This window comes from Podarcis melisellensis, assembly GCF_964234715.1.
Source record: "Podarcis melisellensis genome assembly, chromosome: 11".
Lineage (NCBI taxonomy): Eukaryota > Metazoa > Chordata > Lepidosauria > Squamata > Lacertidae > Podarcis > Podarcis melisellensis.
Genome location: NC_138543.1, coordinates 39,809,251 through 39,829,726, shown reverse-complemented (window position 1 = coordinate 39,829,726; position 20,476 = coordinate 39,809,251). Strand labels below are relative to the sequence as shown.

The window sequence follows — 20,476 nt, the reverse complement described above, 5'->3', positions numbered from 1 at the left end:
TCAGAAACTGGGACAACTTCTGCAAATCCAGGACCATCCCTGGAAAAAAGGGAGACTTGGCTGGTCTGAGTCTATGGAATGAGAAACCCATGAGAATGAAATGAGCCCTCTGGAGGGGGTCTTCTAGCAACTCTCAAGGATATGACCACTATCAGTTGGGAAATGAAATAAGGCCACCACTGCCACTGCAGATAGTGTTTTCTATTGATTGGGAGACTCTTTGAGAACAAGGAAATATAGAAATTTCTAAATTCTAGCACTTAAAAAAAAGCTGCCTGACAAGAACCTTTTAGCTTTCAGATTGCTAATGGCAGTTGAGTCCATAGAGAGGGGGCAAAGGACCAAAATTAATCTGAAGCAGGCAGATTGTTTAAGTCCATTAGTTACATCTGTGGCTCAGAGCAGCTGGAAAATGGATTGTTAAGATGCCAGAAGAAAACAGCCCTCCCTCCAAAAAAGGAACTTGGAGGAGAAGGAGTGAACATGAATTGGCCTGCTCAGTTTACAGTAGGCATCCTGGGAGGGAAGAGTATGATTGGAGAGGGATTTGCTGTAAGGTTCAAAGCTCCTTCCCTCCACTTCAAAACAAATAATCCTGTCTCCAGAACTAGCCCTCTTAAAGCATTCTCTATACGAGTTAACAAAACACAAGGCATTGTGGTGATGGTAACTAAGCTTTTCACTGTTCTAAAACATGCATCTTAAAAAAGCAGAGACATCACCTTGCCAACAAAGGTCCGTATAGTTAAAGCTATGGTTTTCCCAGTAGTGATGTATGGAAGTGAGAGCTGGACCATAAAGAAGGCTGATCGCCGAAGAATTGGTGCTTTTGAATTATGGCGCTGGAGGAGACTCTTGAGAGTCCCATGGACTGCAATAAGAACAAACCTATCCATTCTTAAGGAAATCAGCCCTGAGTGCTCACTGGAAGGACAGATCGTGAAGCTGAGGCTCCAATACTTTGGCCACCTCATGAGAAGAGAAGACTCCCTGGAAAAGACCCTGATGTTGGGAAAGATGGAGGGCACAATGGGAAGGGGACGACAGAGGACGAGATGACTGGACAGTGTTCTCGAAGCTACCAACATGAGTTTGACCAAACTGCGGGAGGCAGTGGAAGACAGGAGTGCCTGGTGTGCTCTGGTCCATGGGGTCATGAAGAGTCGGACACAACTAAATGACTACAACAAAACACGCAGGGAGCCTCTAGAGGGGGAGGAGGGGAGGAGGGGGAGGTGTGGTGTAGTGGTTAGAGTGTTGGATTTCACCCTGGGAGACCAGGGTTCAAATCCCCATCCATCCATGAAACTCACTGAGTGGCCTTGGGCCTGCCACTGCCTCTCAGCCTAACCTCACAGGGTTGTTATGAGGAAGGGGAGAACCTCATACACCACCTCGAGCTCCTTGGAGAAAATGGTGGGATATAAATGAAATCAACAATAAATAAAAATAATACAAGATTAGGAGGCTACCCTCTTCACAACTCGTGGAGGTGATCAGCGGTACTGTGAGCGGGTGGAGCCTCCCACAGTTATCTCACCATAAAATGCTCACATTTGGGGCTGGCAGCCCTCTAATAAATACAAAGTTCAGCAGGCAATGACTTTGGAGGGCAGGGAGAGGAAATTCTCCTCCATCCCTCTCCCGCAAGGCCTGAATAGCGCTGCAAGGCTCCCTTTCCAGGTTGACTGGGGCCATGAGAAATAAACCCTTCTTTCAGAGTGGGGGTGCCCAGCAACATTTTGCTGCAATTCCCACTTTTTCAGTATGAGAACCAGCACCAGTATCTCTTGTCATTGAGTTTAGCAAGGCTTTTATGCATTGTAAGATGCAAGGCTTGGTGCTCTTTTGCTTACTCTCGAATCTCTTTTCAAGTAACAGAATACCCCAGAGCAAAAGTGGAAAGCAGATCAGCTCCGAAAGCCAACTATTGTGATATGTTAATTTTTAGAAGTTTATTGATACTGACACTGTCATTAGATATTTCAGTGACGTGGAGAGAACTGTGAGTTGACGAAGGCAATGTTCTTGGGTTACAGGGAAGCAAAATATTCTGCCACAGATCTCAAAACATAACCCAAAGGATGAATGAAAGAAAAGAGTCTACAAAATTATATAAAAGTTCCAGTTCCTGCATCTCATTTTCAGCCATGAAGTACACTTAATAATTGTCTATTTGCAGTTACAGTGGTACCTTGAGTTAAGTACTTAATTCATTCTGGAGGTCCGTTCTTAACCTGAAACTGTTCTTAACCTGAAGCACCACTTTAGCTAATGGGGCCTCCTGCTGCTGCTGCTGCGCCACCGGAGCACAATTTCTGTTCTCATCCTGAAGCAAAGTTCTTAACCTGAAGCACTATTTCTGGGTTAGCAGAGTCTGTAACCTGAAGTGTATGTAACCTGAAGCGTATGTAACCCGAGGTACCACTGTATCTCTAAATGCTGCACTATGTCCACACCCTGCTCAAGCAACAGCTCTGTTAAAGTCTAAAAACAAAACAAAAAACCCGAATGCACTTGATAGACTGTGTTACATTCCAGGACGAAATTCAAATTTGAATAAGAATGGTGATTTAACACTGTAATCTCTGGAGAGGGGAAAGCATGGATTGGTCCAGATGGCATCTTCTATCTCTGCCTGCCTCCTTACCTAGCTAACCATATTCTGCATTTTCTTCAACTAGTCCGAGGAAATGTAGGTGTGTCTCTCCCCAGCCTGCTTTATTCTCATGACAACCCTGTGAGGTAGGCTAGGCTGAGAAACTAAAACCGACTCAAGATTCACCCAGTGAGCTTCATGGCCAAATGGGTATTGACCCTCAATCATACGCCAACTATACTACACTACACTACGCTTGCTTTGCAATTTCTCAATAGTTGCATTAATGAATATACAATCTGACCTGAGTCCAGGGATCCTGGCATGCAGCACCAGGGCGCTTGCTTGCTGCTACATGCCAAGTTTTTCTAGCCAGTCAGCACTCCTGGGTAGCTCTCTTTCCCCTCAACCCTGCCATCCAAACAATTGAGTGATGCTGTCACAGCTAAAAGCACCAAACAAACTGATAAGCTGTAATCCAGCAATGAGAAATCTGCACAGATTTGGGTGATGTTTGCTTTTTCCTTTTTTTCTTTCTGTAAAGAACCCATTTCGATAAGTGCTTTCCATATTGCACATTATTCCTGGACTGTGATAAATACAGTGGTACCCCGGGATAAATACTTAATTCATTCCGGAGGTCTGTTCTTAACCTGATACTGTTCTTAACCTGAGACGCCACTTTAGCTAATGGGGCCTCCTGCTGCCGCCGCCTGATTTCTGTTCTCATCCTGAAGCAAAGTTCTTAACCCAAGGTACTATTTCTGGGTTAGCCTGAGTCTGTAACCTGAGGCGTATGTAACCTGAAGCATATGTAACCTGAAGTGTCTGTAACCCAAGGTACCACTGTACACAGGATTTTTCTGCATCTAAACACACATCAGCCAGCATATTTTCTGAAAACAAATCATTTTCATAAAAGTGAAAAGCCTATCTGACAGTGTAGAAAAAAGGGAGGGGGGAGAAGCACCCTACTCTTTCATACCTGCAATAAACAAGAACTGATATTATATATATTTAATTTGAATTTGTTTTGCTAAATCATGGAAGAACAATAAGCCAAGGAAAAAGTAATTATGTATTAATACTTTTCTTTTGTCAAATAGGTTGTATTACAAAATTATAACATGCATTCATTTGGCTAATGTGTCTGGTCACAAGTAATACAAACATCTGACAGGTAAATTATCCATTTCCAACTATGAACATAATGTTATAAATGGTTTTGGAACTGACTTTCATTAATATTATTTTGTACTTGAGTGGTACGTGAGCTGCGTTTGTGTAATAATATTTATAATGTGTGCTTTTTGGGTGGTGGTGGGGAAATCATTTGCAGGAAAGTTAAAAACCTGCCTGATGCTGAGAAAAAAACAGCAGCCCAACAGTGCAACCCAATATATAACTTCTTCTGAGTTCAGTGGGTGCCCCTCCCAGGTAAAGGATTGAAACTTACATGTTTCATGGTATCGTCAAAACAAGAAAGGGCTATACGCATAAATTTAAATTAAATTTAAAAAGGATAGGTAAGTAAAAAAGAAAGTTGTGTTATGTGAATGTTTCCACACATAAAAATGTGCTTCCTACAGGATTAGATGGAATTAAACTAACAAAGCAGACTGGAAAACTATCATCAATAAGCGTCTCAACAAATACCCATTAATGACACATTTTGCTATTTGGGTTCCCACAAGCATGCTAAAGAATGGCTGTAGTGCATTTTCTTTTGTTTTCTTTCACTTGCAGAACACAGGTAAAGAAAGGACTATTACTGTCCCAACGTGAAAGTGCACAGTGCAATCCTAATCATGTCTACTATATGGTAGGCTCATGTCCTATAGGATTCCATGGGGCTTACTGGAATTAGGTGGAATTAGGACTTATGCACTTACTTGGAAGTAAGACACATTGCTTTCCTCAGGATAACTGTAACCAGTGCTTTTTTTTTTAATTTAAAAAATGTTTAGGGGTACTCTCATTTTGACTCAAGAAAATCACCATTTTATAGTTCAAATTGGGAAAAATAAATACAGTAAATGGACAAAAATATAAAGATTCACAATCTTCAGGGGTATGCATACCCCCAGAAAAAAGCACTGACTGTAACCCAACAAACTTCAAAATCAATCCCAGTCTCAGAAGCATCAAATTCAGTTGCTACTAAACAGCATTTGACACAGATCACTAAATAACCAAATTCAGCAATTAGCCAGCTTCCATTTAAATGCATTTGTTTTTTTTGCTTTGAAATGTTCATGCAGGTCTTCCCCATTCTAAGTTGTTAATTCAAGTGCGATACACTTATGTCAGAGTAATCTCCTAAACTTTTAATCTGCTCGTTTAGAAGGCTAGCATTCAAAGGCTAGCATGCAAAAGACGTACCGAGTGAAATGCTTACTATGAGTGCAACTGAAATTTGATCAGAAATCCCCATTTCGCTACGCGCTGCGGGCCTGAGACAAAACTATAGATAGACAGGACTGTCAACAACATCAACCCACAGCAGGCAAGTTCAGATACCTGTACGACTTCAAGAAAAGAAACTTCTTCTTGTTGTTCCTTGGAGGGGCAGCTATTCCCAGTGGTTCCCAGACAAAGGCCATTTACAGGATGCAAACAATCCCCAGCTAATGTGCAGAGAGACCCGGCCACAGAGCTGGAGGTGCGTCACACTAATGAGAAAATTACTTGTAGCTCTCTGATGAAATGCCTTTCCTTGGGCTGTGCTTTCGGCAGTGCTGAGAGCATGGACAAAGTAGAAAGGATAACCAGGATTTCCTGCAGCGTGACACTTGCCCTGAGCAAGAACACTGGCTGCATTCAGGGACCTTATCTCATTACTGAAGGGAGAAACTCTCCTAGTAAAGCTGTTTATAAATATAGCACCGATTAGGAGAGAGCAAGTGGCGTGTTGCTGAGAAGTTACACAGAGCGCAGGAGCAAAGCACCGATGTAGCTAACAGTCCCTTTGTTCCTTACCATACACTTACAGGGCCCCCAATTTCTTTCAGTAACATATGAATGTGTTCAGGGTGAAATCAAGCAAAGGTGAAAAACATGCAGTGAGTATCCAGTTGGCATCTAGGCAAATATTGTTAGTATTTATTCATTACATTAAAAGAAAACCCCACACTTCCTCCAAGAAAGCAGAATGGTACGTATGGTCCCTCTCCCCATTTTATCTTTACAACAACCTTGTGAGGGAGGGGGGGTCAGTCTGAGAGATAACAACTGGCCTAAGGTCACCATGCATCAAACTTCGTGGCTGAATGGTGATATGAACCCCATTCTCCCAAGCCTAACACTCTAATTCAGGGTTTCCCAAACTTGGGTCGCTAGCTGTTTTTGAACTACAACTCCCATCATCCATAGCTAGCAGGACAAGGGGTCAAGGATGATAGGAATTGTAGTCCAAAACAGTCTGGGAAACAGTGCCGTCTAATTCAACCTCTCTCAACCTTGTGTCCTTAGATGTTGTTGTACTACAACTCCCATCATTCCTAACCAGCATGACCAGTGGTCAAGGATGATGGGAGCTGTAATTCAAGAACATCTGGCCACCCAAGGCCGAGAAAGCCATCTCTAATGTCTACCCACAGTGGCTCTCATTCAATAAAATTAACTCAAGCTTGCTCACATGACAGTCATTCATTACCCAGAAACCCATTCCTTCCTTCCCTGCATGTGATGCAAGGTGCACAACTCTCCCATCTGCCTGCCTGATGCTTCTCTTTAAAAGATGCATGGAAGGATTGAGGACGAGCCGCAGCTCAGTGGCAAAGTGCTCGCTTTGCACACAGAAGGTTTCAGGTTCAATACTCGGCCTCTCCAGGTAGGGTGGAGACTGTCCTGTCTGAAACCCTGGAGAGCTGCTGCCAGTCAGTGTCTTCTTCTTCTTCTTCTCTGGCGATCACTCGGAGCCGAGTAAGATTGTCTTCCATAAACACGGTTTTAACAATGAGTCCATAAGTGACTGTGGAGGCCATTTCTGGACCCACACGTCCTTCCACAGTGGGGACATTGGTTTCCGGGCGGGAGTTGATCACAGTGTGGATTTGCCAAGCGTACCTTCCTCTTAGCATGTTTCTCCCTTGCATCCTGAGTCCGAGTGTCTTCAAAGCCCATGACATCTTTGGTAAAAGCTGTTCTCCAACTGGAGCGCTCGCAGGCCAGTGTTTCCCGGTTGTCAGTGTTTATACTACATTATTTTAGATTTGCCTTGAGACAGTCTTTAAACCTCTTTTGTTGACCACCAGCATTACACTTTCCATTTTTAAGTTCGGAATAGAGTAGTTGATTTGGAAGACATCCACACAACATGACCAGTCCAACGAAGTTGATGTTGAAGAATCCTTGCTTCTTCCAGTGATCTTTGCTTCTTCCAGCCCGACCAAGGATCTGACTCAGGATGGCATCTTCCTGTGTGAGTGTACACCTCTCCTCAAAATATTATTTTGTATGGCCAATGGAGCTGCTTCACACCATCAGCCCAATGGCCCCCACCACATGTAAATGATTTTTAGTTGGTAAACATAGGAACCAACTGCTTCTCTCTCCACCTTAATTCTGGCTCCCCTCTCCATTTTCAAAGAGGCACTCGTTGTACGTAAGGAAGCAGCTCCTGTTCCAATGGGGCATAATGATTTGTGAGGCATCAGGCGTTCCAGAGAGTGTCTCCGACATGTAGATTATTTTCAGCCCTTTTGGCAGCTTTTTCATCCAGAATCCTTTGTGCCTTTCTCTGATTACAGTGAATGACTTTGACAACTCCACTCAGCTTACTGCAAAGCTAGATACAAGAAACACTCTCCTTTTGCAAGTGATGGGGCTCTGGGATGCTTAAACCCAGTTCTTAAAGGCCCAGAGCGCAGTTTTAGACACAAGTCATGGTGGGTTGGAATCAGACTGCAAAACAGTGAATTAGAGGGAGCACTGTAGAGGCACAGAGCTAAATAAGGAACTGATGTTATAGTCATTTGCCTTTAAAAAAAAAAGTGTTGCAGAGTAGGCCATTAAAAGTATTTGCACTTTGAGGATTAAAATTTAGAAGTCCAAAATTGGCAACCAATTTTGACAGGAGAAAGGCCATAGCTCAGCAGCAGAGCACATGTTTGGCATGCAAAAGATTCCAAGTTTAATCCCTCGTTAAATCGATACCTGTCATGTCTAGTTAAAAGAACCAGGCAGAAGGGGATGGGAAAGATCCCTGTCTGAGACCCTGAAAAGCCACTGAAGTTGGGTGACAGCATCAAAGGGATTCAGCTGATCGGCACTGACATCGAGGCACCCTCAGTTGCGCTAGGGAGTTCCTAGGAGAGGAACGCCATGCAGCTGGTCTCTGTAGGAGTCACTGTCAGGAAGTCCTGCTTGCAAATGAAGAATTCACTGGGAGCTCAATTTAAGCTCCTGATTGTTCCATGCCCTTACCTGCCCAACACCTGAGGTCACATGTGATACCAGACCAGGTGGGCATGGTTTGAGGAAAACAGCCTTGTGAGCCACTGAGGTTTTCACGTTTGAAGTTTTACTGTAGCTTTATAATTTGTTGGAAGTCACCCAGAGTGGCTGGGGCAACCCAGTCAGATGGGCGGGGTATAAACAGTATTGTCGTCGTCATCATCATCATCATCATCATCATCATCATCATCAGTATACCTGAAGGAGCGTCTCCACACCCATTCTTTAGCCCAGACACTGAGGTCCAGCTCCGAGGGCCTTCTGGTGGTTCCCTCACTGCGAGAAATTAAGCTGCCAGGAACCAGGCAGAGGGCCTTCTCGGTAGTGGCGCCCGCCCTGTGGAACGCCCTCCCTTCAGATGTCAAGGAAATAAACAACTATCTGACTTTAAGAAGACATCTGAAGGCAACCCTGTTTAGGAAAGTTTTTAATGCTTGATGTTTTATCGTGTTTTTAATATTCTGTTGGGAAACCCAGCCACATAGGTGGGGTGGGTATGTATGTATGTATGTATGTATGTATGTATGTATGTATGTATAAATAAATATTACTACTACTACTACTACTACTACCATCATCCCTATTTTCATTGGAGAAATGAAATACTATTGGAGGGTATGGGCCTGGCGGTCGGAGGTTTCACCGCCCCTGATCCAGAGGGAAGCAAACTCCACACATTTCCATATTTGAATGCAGCCACAATTACCACTCGAAATATTCAAGGACACACAACAAACAGGCCAGTTTAAATGGACCACAGCCCTAGTCATGGAACTGAGTCTCCTGAAGTCTGTCCAGACCACACCTTCAAGCACCAAGATGGAGAAACTGCTGGAGGAATACGCTTCCTCTTAAAACAGGACTTAAACCCTTGTTCTCCTCAGCATACCTGCCTTTTGTTCTGTGGTAAATCATGCACTGCCAATAATGAGCTTCTCCTTGAGTAACGCATCTCCACACACCAGAGCTAGGCACCTGGAATTTGCAGGTGGAGCAAGGTGATTCCTTTTCTTCTTTTGAATAAAACTCAATTATATTTTAAGTTTGTTATATAACATTTCGCTGCTGCACAGGTGCTAAACAATGGTGCTTCTAATTTCAGTGCAATCTTTTTGTTTTCTAGAGACACTATTTACCTCCCAAGTCTCACAATATTAATTTCACTAATTTACATATTATCATAAAACTAAACAGAATGAATACCAAACCAATATGAACAAAAGATTTTGCATTCAAGCCACAGTGGCTATATAATTACTATGTCAGCTATCACAACACCAATTTGCAATATATATTTGTTTTCAAAATTAATTTAGCAAGCCTCGCTAAACAATGCAAACCTTGAAAGAATCAAACAAAGTTAATTTCAATTTTTTATACCACGGCAACTGTTTCCCTTCCTGTTCCAACGTGTGCTTAAACCAATTAGCGCAACAAATCTCAATGTGGTAGAAGGAAAATAAAAACCTATTACCATTAAGATTATGGTCAAATAAATGTAAACCCTTGGTCTGGAATTATTTTATTTATTTATTTAAGAGTATTTATCAATTGGTTAATATTTTGAAAATGGTGCACATTTTTTTTAAAAAAATATATCATTAAAATTCAGTCTAAAAACATCAAAACAGGCATATAAAGGATACCAAAGAGTTAAAACACAAAGTAAGGGGTTCACACACATAAAATAGTCCATTCTTTTGGATGAAGGAAAGCCTGGGCTAGCAATCAAAGACAGTATGCAAAAAAAGATGCAGCAAGTGAACTGCTTTGGAGTGCAACTGAAATTTGATATGAAATCCCCCATTTCACTACATGCTACAGGCCTGAGATGTAACTTTGCCAGATGTCTGAAGCCCAGGTTCAAACAACATGCTAAGACAAATCATGGCTTAGCTCAGTGCAGTACAGTAGCAAAATGAGCCTACAAGTTCACATGAGGCCATGACGGTTTTGCTTTGCATGATATGCATACCAGGCCAGCAAGTGGTGCAAAGTCACCCGGTGAGCTTCTTGGTTGAGTGGAAATTTAAACCTGAGTCTCCCAATTCCTACTCTAACCACTACAAAACACTGGCCTTCGCGTATACCCAAGACATACACATCTCCCCGCAAACCCATGCAGACATGCAGCTGGAATGGCCGATCTACACACAGAGTCTCACAATGACTTAATAAACAAGCTTTATCGCTGTTGCTCACTGCTGATGGTTGACAATGTTTGCTTCACGTGACATTAGCAGGCAAGCAGCATCTTTTGGCAAATGTGAGAAAGAGGGCACAACTGCTGCTCCCATCCTATTAATGGCTCCTCAAGACAAAGCTGTTTTTCCCTCTCTGTTTTTAGCTGATAGTGATCTTCCAAGGACAATCCGCATCTCAAAAAACACAGAGGAAGCCTAATTTTAGTTCAGATGGAATAGAAGAGCCTTAGCAAATGATGAGCAGGCACCTTGACGTGTTTCAGGATAAAACTTTCAAAGTGGTCTTGGTCCAAGAGGGTAAGCTACAGGACAGCAAATATTTCCTGTAACACTTTATCTGTTGTTTTCCAGGAGGCTTCAAATACAAAAGCAGAATCGCTCTGCAACAGATTTCCTCCAATGTGCCCTTCTAAGATGATTTGGAGTACAACACCGATCAGTCTCAAGCAGCATGACCACTGCAGTCCAAAAGATTGTGAGGGCACTAGGCTGGGGAAGGCTGTTCTGAACTCATAAAAGCTACATCCATAAAATTGTTCCAAGGATTATTACAGGTTGCACACAGCTGGCCTCAGCTTGGCTCATAGGACTGATTCTCTGATGTGTAACATGCAGAGAAATTGAAAGAAACTTAAATTGACAGATTTGTCCATCCCTTCGCCAGGCAATTAAGGGAGTTCCTGTCTGATAATTGAGGTAGGAGACAGACTGAAATGTTATTTATTGAAGTTCTCACCCTGGGACAGCAGGGGGATACTGTAGATAGTTCAGGTCCACATATGCAAATAAGGGATCGAAAGTGACGTTCAGTGATTGGATAGTTACAGAAAATGGTTACTGTTGCATTCTAGTGGAGCTCTATATAACCAGGCTGGCTGAACCCTTCAGTTCAGTTCTGTTCTGGCCTGTGAATAAACAAGAGTTGTTTGGAGAATCGCTGTGTAGTCTGATATGTTCACCCACAACTTAACATGAAATAGATGTGAGCTATCCATTTCAGCCAAGAAAAACTGGAGCTGCTTTGCCATCAAATGCTGAAGTATCGTGATCAAAAAATGTAAAACAGGGTGAAAGTTGTTAAGATCTAAAAGGAGGGATTTCAAAGCAGTCTCTTTAAGAACCACCAGAACTCACCTTCTTCCACCTCCTGAGATCCAGTTTACTAATTCTGATTGAACAAACCAGGATGGGCCAAGATCATTAAGTACAAATGGTGTATCTCACAAATCCAAGAATCTAGCCCACCTTCGTAGGCGGGGCAAACTGAAAATATCCATCAAGGATTGAGTAGAGGAAGCCCCAGTAACCACAAGGACCAATTCTAAAACACACACACCTACCTGAGAGATTTTTATCCAAATAGTTCATTACTTTGCATACATCCTAACGCCCAATATGACCCTCTAAGCATTCAAGATATGTATATTTATTCACATAGAAAATGGAGCAGAATATGCTGTCCTACCTGTTTGTTGCAACCAATGAAATAAATGTTTTTGAACTTACCTGAAAAGAAAAAGAAGTTTGTTATTGTTTTAGAACCAAAAACAGTTGTACTACAGCGCAGAACAGAGCAGACTTTGCTGATGCACTTTAGTCAGCAGATTATAAACTGAGATCTCATCAGACAGCAGGGCCACTTAATCACTGTGTACGTCAAAACAATTTCCCCACAAATCAACCAATCAGCTACAGCTAAAAATATAAAGAATTCCATTTGTATGGTTTACTCATTAGCTGGGACTGATGCAAGCTAACTTGATGAAATCAGTAAGTATCTCACACAGACCAAATGCATAAAGTATACATGAATATTAACAAGTCCACTTTGTAATATAAATATCTATCTAAATGAACTTATTTTTATCACATTTGCTGATGCCACAAATCTCAAGAAAGGCAACCATATTTAATTATTCAGATATCAGAAACCCTCTTGTTACTGTGAAACGGCATAAAACAAAATTCAATACAATAAAACTCTGTCCAGATCCCATAACCAAATGAACACCAGTGAAGGCCAAAAACTAATCAAACCAGAATATAGCACTTTTGAAATAAGCTTTAGCCCACCCTTTGCCCAGCCTCCCTGGGGAGGGAGTAACTAGAGTAGAGCCATTGAGAATGACCCCCTGCATCCCTTTGTGGTCTGAAGGCAGGACAGGTTTCAACCTGCTGCATGGAAGACAAGTTGGCAATCTCTAACCTTTTAAATGTTTTACTTGTTTTCATGTATTATTTACCACTTTCAAAGCAGAAAAACAATTTATGTATATTACAAACATCAATCTAAGAGTCCATCTAGTGTTTTTAGGATCAAAACGGGCACCATGAATGGTGTTTAGAAGACAGCAGAGCTGCAATTAGAAAATGAAAAATAAAACATCAGGATATTCCGCTAAGACCCATCGTTCAGCCCAGACACTGAGGTCCAGCACCGAGGGCCTTTTGGCGGTTCCCTCACTGTGAGAAGCGAAGTTACAGGGAACCAGGCAGAGGGCCTTCTTGGTAGTGGCACCTGCCCTGTGGAACGCCCTCCCATCAGATGTCAAGGAAATAAACAACTATCTGACTTTTAGAAGACATCTGAAGGTGGCCCTGTTTAGGGAAGCTTTTAATGTCTGATGTTTTATTTTATTTTAAATATTTTGTTGGAAGCCACCCAGAGTGGCTGGGGAAACCCAGCCAGATGGGCGGGATATAAATAATAAATTATGAGGATGATGGTGAGGATGATGCAAAGTCAGATCACTGATCCACCCAATCCAGCAACACCTATACAGCTTTCCAGGGTTTTCCATTCACAGCCCTACCTGAGGATGCCAGGGACTGAACATGAGACCTTTTGAAGGTGCCCTTCCCCTGTACATGAGTTTGAAGAAGATACAAAAGGGAATATCAGCCTGGAGAACTGATGAGTGTAACAAAATGATACTTTTTGGTAGTGGACTATGACAGGGATAGCCAACAAGGTTCTCTCCATACCTCGTTGGACCCCATTTCCCACCATCCCTGTGAACTGGCAGTGCTGGCTGAGGCCAAGGGTAGCTGGGGGTTCAACAACAACTGCTGAGCACCACATTGGCTATCCTGTACTAGTATTAGGGAGATCTGGGTTGAAACCGCCACTAAGCCATGGAGAGTGCTGGGTGGCCTTGAGCCAGTCACTCTCACCCAGCCCAATGCATCTCACATAGTTGTTGTGAAGGGTAAAAGGGTTGGGTGGAGAAGCACATGTGCTGGTTCCGTTTGAGGAAAGGTAAAGAAATAAATGAATAGCACAGGAGTACTTCCACCAAAATCAAATTATTTGTACAGTATTCAAAATATCATTGCGAGAAACAACCAATCTGAAATTCAAATATTGCAGTACTTGTATCTTTCATTACGCAGCAGATCCATCTATACCTTCCTTACATGTTACACCTAAATTGAGCATCTGCAATTTTGAAGGGAATTCCACTGGGTTCAGGTAGAGGCTGTAGATGAATTCCATTATCCAGGTGGAAAAATTGGAACTGAATGTGTGCTGTACATTTTTCTACAACACATCCAGGGTTAAGTTTGCTGTGCAGCAGACGGCAGTCTTAACCACTAGATGTCTCTCTCTCTCTTGTGCAATGCGTTTGGTCTCAGTCGTAGAAATGAATGGAGATTCAATAGCTAAGCAAATTCCACGCAACCTGTAACAATCTGTGTGACCCACCAAGAAAGTGCTGCAATGGCACTTTTTTGGTATTTTTATTTAGATTTTCCATCACACAATTTAATAAAAAAAGAAAAATAATACATAACAGAAATGAAACATTAAAGCATTATAAATTAAATCATTATACAATACCCAAAAAAGCAAAAGAAAAACATAAACAAAATAAAATAAACCCACCAACCTGTTTAACTTTCCTCCACCGCTACTCACCATCTCTAGAATAAATTTTACCCTTATCATTGCATTCTCACTGTTTTTATTTTCTCTATATACATACATATGCCACTGATAATTTATTGTTTTGATGCATTTACATTCTTAATCTAAGCATATTAGCATGTCTTTTTCAGAGCAATATTTTGACATATAATCATCAAAGCATTGCCATTCGTTTTTTAGTTTTTTATTTGACTGCTGTCGTATGGATGCCGTTAATTTAGCCAATTTTAAATATTCTTTAATTTGAGAATCCATTCCTCCTTGGTAGGTAGTTCTTTAGCTTCCCATTTAGATGCTATTACTATCCTAGCCACAGTGGTCGCATATAAGAAAATTCTTTTTTCAATTTTGGTATTTCTTTTCCTAAAAAGCCCATAGGTAAGCCTCTGGTTTTTTCATTAATGGGATTTTAAGCATTTTTTTTTTCTCAACTCCTCATGTATTGCTCCCCAGAAGTACTTAACTGGGGTGCACCTCCACCAAATATGCATTGTTGTACCAGCTTCCTTGCTGCATTTCCAACAGAGGTTGGATTTCAGTTTATAGATTTTTGCTAATTTGACTGGTGTTAAATACCACCTGTAGAACATTTTGATGAAATTTTCTTTTATTGTACTACAGGCAGTAAATCTTATATCTTCCTGCCAAAGTTTCTCCCATTGCTCTAAATATATTGTGTGGCTCACACCCATTTAATTGTTGTCTCTTTCACTTCCTCGTCAATCATATCCAAATCTAGCAAAAGGTTATGCATTTTAGATAGTAAATGCGAGAAAATGCATTCAAAACTATGTACTTAAATATTAACTCCAGTGCCGTTTTCAAAAAATAAAATGTGCAGATTAAGGCAGAACAGTCTTGTGGATGTATACATGCAAAACTGATGTGAAATGGAGCAGCTTCCCTAAGGATATAGAGGAAGAGGTGGTCCTTCACATACTTTCGACCCAGAGCACTTAGCAAGATCAGCAACTTAACTTGAGCCTAGAAACCAAGCAGTTACCAGTGCAGCTTTCAAGCATTTGTGGTCTATGAGCCCCAGAATGAACTCCAGTTAGAAGCCTAACTACCGTATTCTGGACCAGCTACAGTTCTCAAATGCAGTTCTCAAAAACAGACCTAACACAGAGCATGTCACAGCAATCTAACCTATGACACTACTCAATACTACATGGTCTTGCAACAAAAATACTGAACCCAGCAGCAGGGGAGATTCTGTGGAATTGGATACTAGCGAAGCATAAGATAAGGCTGTAACACATGCTAGTTCCTTAAAATAAGGGATTCTTTACATTTGGGATTCATTCATTCTTTTTCTTTCCTTCTCGATACATGTAAAAACACATTTGTTTGTAAAATCAGAATGGGGAAATAGTAAATTTTTTTTTGAAATGAAACAAGAGTTTTTCTTGAGTTTTCCCATATCTGCAATTGTTACATCATGCCCAACAGGTAACAACCATTTGCACACTTTTATATAACTGTTGCATAGCTGGCATTACTATGTTCCCAGGCCACAGAAATATTAATGATTAACTCTTGTGAAAGCAACCTGATAGAAAGGCATTGACTGATATGATATACCATGCAACTTTTACCTAAGGAAGAGTTCAGCCGTCAACTCTCGTTCAGTGATGGGCATTTGTTATTTAGAGAAAAGGGGCTGGGAGTAGGAATAGATAGATTCTCTCAGCACTGGCTTCTCAAATGACTTTTAACACCTATCCACTGCATCACTGGTCCATATGATATGCTCTAAGAAGAGCTCAGCTGGATCAGACCAAAGGTCCTTCCAATTCAGCATCCCTATTCCCCCAATGGTGAAACAGATGTCTGTGGGAAACACACAGAAAGGACTTACTCTGACTGGCAATGACTCTTCAAGGTCCCAAACCAAAGGTCTTCCTATTGAGATGTCAGGGATTAAATTTAGGACTTTTAACATGAACAAAATATACACTTTGCCATTGAGATGCAACTACCCAGCAGTGCATAGTCTTCCATGCCCCTTCCTCAAGCAGACACCCCAGTGGCCACAGCAGGAAGTAACAGCAAGGCAGGCACTGTGTAGGCTAGGACTGGGGGACCTTGACCCCTCCAGAGGTTGTGGGACAGCATCAGCATTCAAATAATGTGATGTACCACTGAGCCATGGACCGTCCCTGGACAGTAAGAGCTGTACTAGTCTCATTCCTGTTTGCAAGATCTGTGCTGCAATTGAGCTAAAACAGGGCCCCCGCTCATACAGGCAGTTGAGCAATGATGACCAAGAGGCAAGCTTGCAGGCCTGGTGGCTCCCCAGCCCACGCCAGGCCCCCGGTACACGCCAGCTGCCACATGCAGGATTTGGACAGAAAGAATAATCAGGCATAATGCACCACAGCCAGAAACCAAAAGCCATGGTCTTGGTTGCAATGCAGTTCATTTAAAGCAAAAGGGAATACTGTGCACAAGAGGCTAATTTCTAGTTGTAAGTCAGGGGTAGCCAACATCTGCCTTCCGTATGTTGCTGGGTTACAACATCCATAATCCTTGGCCATGGGCCATGCTGGTTGGGGCTGATGGGAGTTTGAGTCTAGTAACATCTGGAGGGCATCCTATTGGCTAGCTACCCCTGACTTAAGGGCTCCAAGTGATTGATTTGAGAGCCATTGCTACCCATTACATACTGCATGTTCTTGCTAGATAAACAAATCTGTAACCACTTGGGTGGGAATTCAGGAGGGTGATGTAGCTGCTTCTTTTGTTATTGCCTCCACAAAAATAAGACATGGCCCTTGGTTTTCTCCTATGATTATTCCGTGGAATCTATTATGTTTCTGAATCTGTAATATCCTGATTAGTTACATGTTACCTGGAACATCTCGTGTCAACTGAGCCATTTTCATGCAGTCTGTCTGAGCCAAACTACACATAGTATGATCCTTTTACGTGATAGCTGGGCTTTTTTAGGGGGAACTCACAGGACTCAGTTCTGGCCCCTCTCAAGTGGGTGCCATTGCCATTCTAAGAGAACAAGGGAGGTGTTCATGGTGAGTTCTGGAACCTTTTTCTAGAAAAATAGCTCTGCATAATAGGTTCCCCACCCACCCACAGAGAAGCTGAGTGCATTAACAAATTACCAAAGGTAGGTAAGCAGCTGTGTAATTCTCGCCCTGCCAGACATCTGTCTGCTGTTGTGTCATACCACCCACGGGGGCGGGGGGGGGGAGATATGGGTTCCAGCATGTTTTCCAACAGGGAAAATCATGTGGGGTGGTAGCTTACAAGCAAGTAAATGGATGTAAGGATGTCCGTCCTTCACTCAGTAGTCTAGCTTCCTGTGAGTGATATTCCTTTTTAAAAAAATGTATGAAAGGATCGCACAACTCTGTGTAACATGCAGGGGGCCCAAAGTCTCATAACCACAGCTGGGAATTTTTAGGCGACGGCAAGTCATTTTAAACTGAAACTACACTGTTCAGTTCCTCAGACAGTTGCCTTATTTGATCTTGTAAATTAGAGAAGATTAATGTAAATTAAGTAGTGTTTTAATTAGTTATTAAATGATTCTGAGAGGTGTTTAAGAAGGCTGTTTGCTTTTAATAAAGAATGACTGCAAAGTAATGTGTTACCAAGGGCTGTAAAACTGAAATCATGGGCTTGCACAAAGTTGCACAGGTTTGCTGTGGGGTAACGAACAGAGGAAGCTGTCTTATGGTGAGGCTTATTACTTTTGTCCGGTTAGCCCTACCTTGACTGACCTTTATTCCTCAAGCAGATAAATATTTCACATCTCTGGTACCCAATGCTTTCAAACATAAGATACCAGGGATTCAACCGGGGACCTTCTACATGAAAAGCATGTGCTCTGCCATAGCATTATGGTCCATCCACCAAGACCTGGCTTAAGGGGTGGTGCCCAGTAGCTTAAATGTGAATACTTTTTAAGAAGACTGGATATACTTGATGAGTCCTTTCAAGACTGTCCTTTGAGCTGATCTCCAGTGCAATATCACCGAACCCTTTCCCATGTATTTTCAAAATTGTTAATTAGGCCCAGTCACTTTCTCCCACAGAATAAAAGGGCTGGAGGAACAGTCTGGGAATGAAAGAACATTGTGCTTGGATGGTCCCCAAAAGCAACAGACAGGCCACTGTGAGAAATAGGACATTTAATTTAAGTGCTTGTCTTATGTTCTTATGAAAAAAGAAGAAGAAAGAAATAGAAAAGGTAAAGGACCCCTGGGTGGTTAAGTCCAGTCAGAGGCAACTATGGGGTGCAGCGCTCATCTCACTTTCAGGCTAAGGGAACCAGCGTTTGTCCACAGATAGCTTTCCGGGTCATGTGGCCAGCTCTGGCGCAACAGAACACAGTGACGGAAGCCAGAGCACACAGAAATGCCATTTACCTTCCCATCACAGTAGTACCTATTTATCTACTTGCCCTGGTATGATTTCGAACTGCTAGGTTTGGCAGAAGCTGGGACAGAGCAACGGGAGCTCAGCCCATCACACGGATTCGAACTGCCGACCTTCCGATTGGCAAGCCCAAGAGGCTCAGTGGTTTAGACCACCGACATCCCTGTTCTTATGTAAGATGTTGGAAAAGAGGGTGATGTACAATTTAGAGCAGAGAGAGAAAGCTAGGCATTGGGCCACTTGCAAAACCACTTGCCCTTTGCCTTCCCAGATGCTTCCATTGTTGGCAGGCAAGAGAAACCGAACAGTAGCTTGGTTTTTGGGTCCTCTGAACCTGAGATCTCAGAGGGTAAGCTTCTTGAGATGCTTTGTGCAAAGACCCCAGAATCCTCTCCAAGAGCAAAAGGAAACAGGGGCATGAAGCATGAGTCTCTGGAGTTTATAGACCATGGCCTACTTTGTTGTTGTTTTTTGTGTGTGTGTGGCTATAGCCACTTTGCTCCTCCCTGCTAGTAAATGAAAGAAACAAATGACAATCCCTGGCTTGGTGTTTTCTTTGAGCTAGGGATTGTGGTTTGTTCCACTCAGAACAAACCATAATCTGTAGTTGAGGTTTGACATAGCGCTAACCCAAGGAGAGTGGTTTGTTTCTCCCACATGCTAGCCAGGAGAAGCAAAGTGGCCCAGATCAGTGTGTTTACAGTAAGTAAACCATTAACTAAATCAGTGGAGGGTGGATGACCATTTGCCATGGATGCTTTAGCTGAGATTCCTGCATTGCAGGGAGTTGTACTAGATGACCCTGGGGGTCCCTTCTAACTACAGTGGTACCTTGGGTTAAGTACTTAATTCGTTCTGGAGGTCCGTTCTTAACCTGAAACTGTTCTTAACCTGAAGCACCACTTTAGCTAATGGGGCCTCCTGCTGCCACTGCGCCGCCAGAGCACAATTTCTGTTCTCATCCTGAAGCAAAGTTCTTAACCTGAGGTATTATTTCTGGGTTAGCGAAGTCTGTAACCTGAAGCGTATGTAACCCGAGGTACCACTGTATATGATTCTATGATATTTCCCCTGGACAGGCAAGGAACAGCCCTTCTCCTCGTCCCAAAACGTCACTCCCAGGCATAAATTTCCTGTTTTTTGTTGATTTGCCTCATAACTGTAATGCTATCTAAACACTGGAGGTTTTGTGTTTAATAATGGTGATGTAATAAGCACACAATTGCATTGCTTATCTTGTGGCCAACATCTGTTGCACTGTGGCTGGTTCTTAATATTTACTTTTTGCAAGTTATTTGTTGGTTAATTCTTAAGATCCAATAACCTTCGCTAATGGTTATTTGTCCTAGCTTCTATTGAGAATTAATGAGATGTTAAGGAGATAGACAAGGCTATTCTGTGCTTGCCATTCATGTATCTTGTAATTTATCAAGGCTTTGCTCAATTTCAGGTAGTAAGGGGCAAGGCTGGCTAAAACAGCAGGCTTCTTCCTAGTAATTTATTAACATTGCCTACAATTCATACCTGAAGGCTAGGTTAGTTTAGAAAGTTCATGGTGGGTATTTGGTGGTTAAGTCCAGGATGGAAAATAAAATGTACAAAAATAGGATCAAATTAGGTAGAATTGGCTCGCTGCCCACTTTCAGTACAGGATTCTCAACTCCAAAAGCACTAATCCCTTCAAAGTGGAACTGAATCTCTATGGATCAAACCTTCCTTAAATTTTAATGTGGTTTGGTCTCAAATATAAGGCATTACAAAGCAGTCAGTGGGAGAGCAGCTATCTTGGTTTACACAAAGCAGGCACTATTGGTACTGAAAAGAACATGAGGAAAAGGTGTAAAAATTGAATTTATCAACGATAACCAGAAGACCTGGCACATGCCT

The 20,476-nt window shown here is 42.2% G+C and overlaps 1 protein-coding gene across 8 annotated transcripts in view; it reads right to left on the bottom strand.

Moving 5' to 3' along the window:
• The window catches only part of PDE4D (phosphodiesterase 4D), a 650,804-nt gene that overhangs the window by 170,964 nt on the left and 459,364 nt on the right, over positions 1-20,476 (bottom strand). Inside the window, exon 1 of one of the 8 annotated variants that reach the window (XM_081929699.1) lies at positions 5,120-5,267. The exons of the other annotated variants lie outside the window; for them this stretch is intronic. Coding sequence (XP_081785825.1) covers positions 5,120-5,202 — 83 coding nt within the window. The 5' untranslated portion in view covers positions 5,203-5,267. Of the gene's footprint in view, positions 1-5,119; positions 5,268-20,476 lie in introns of those variants that run through there. 8 annotated transcript variants of the gene reach the window in all.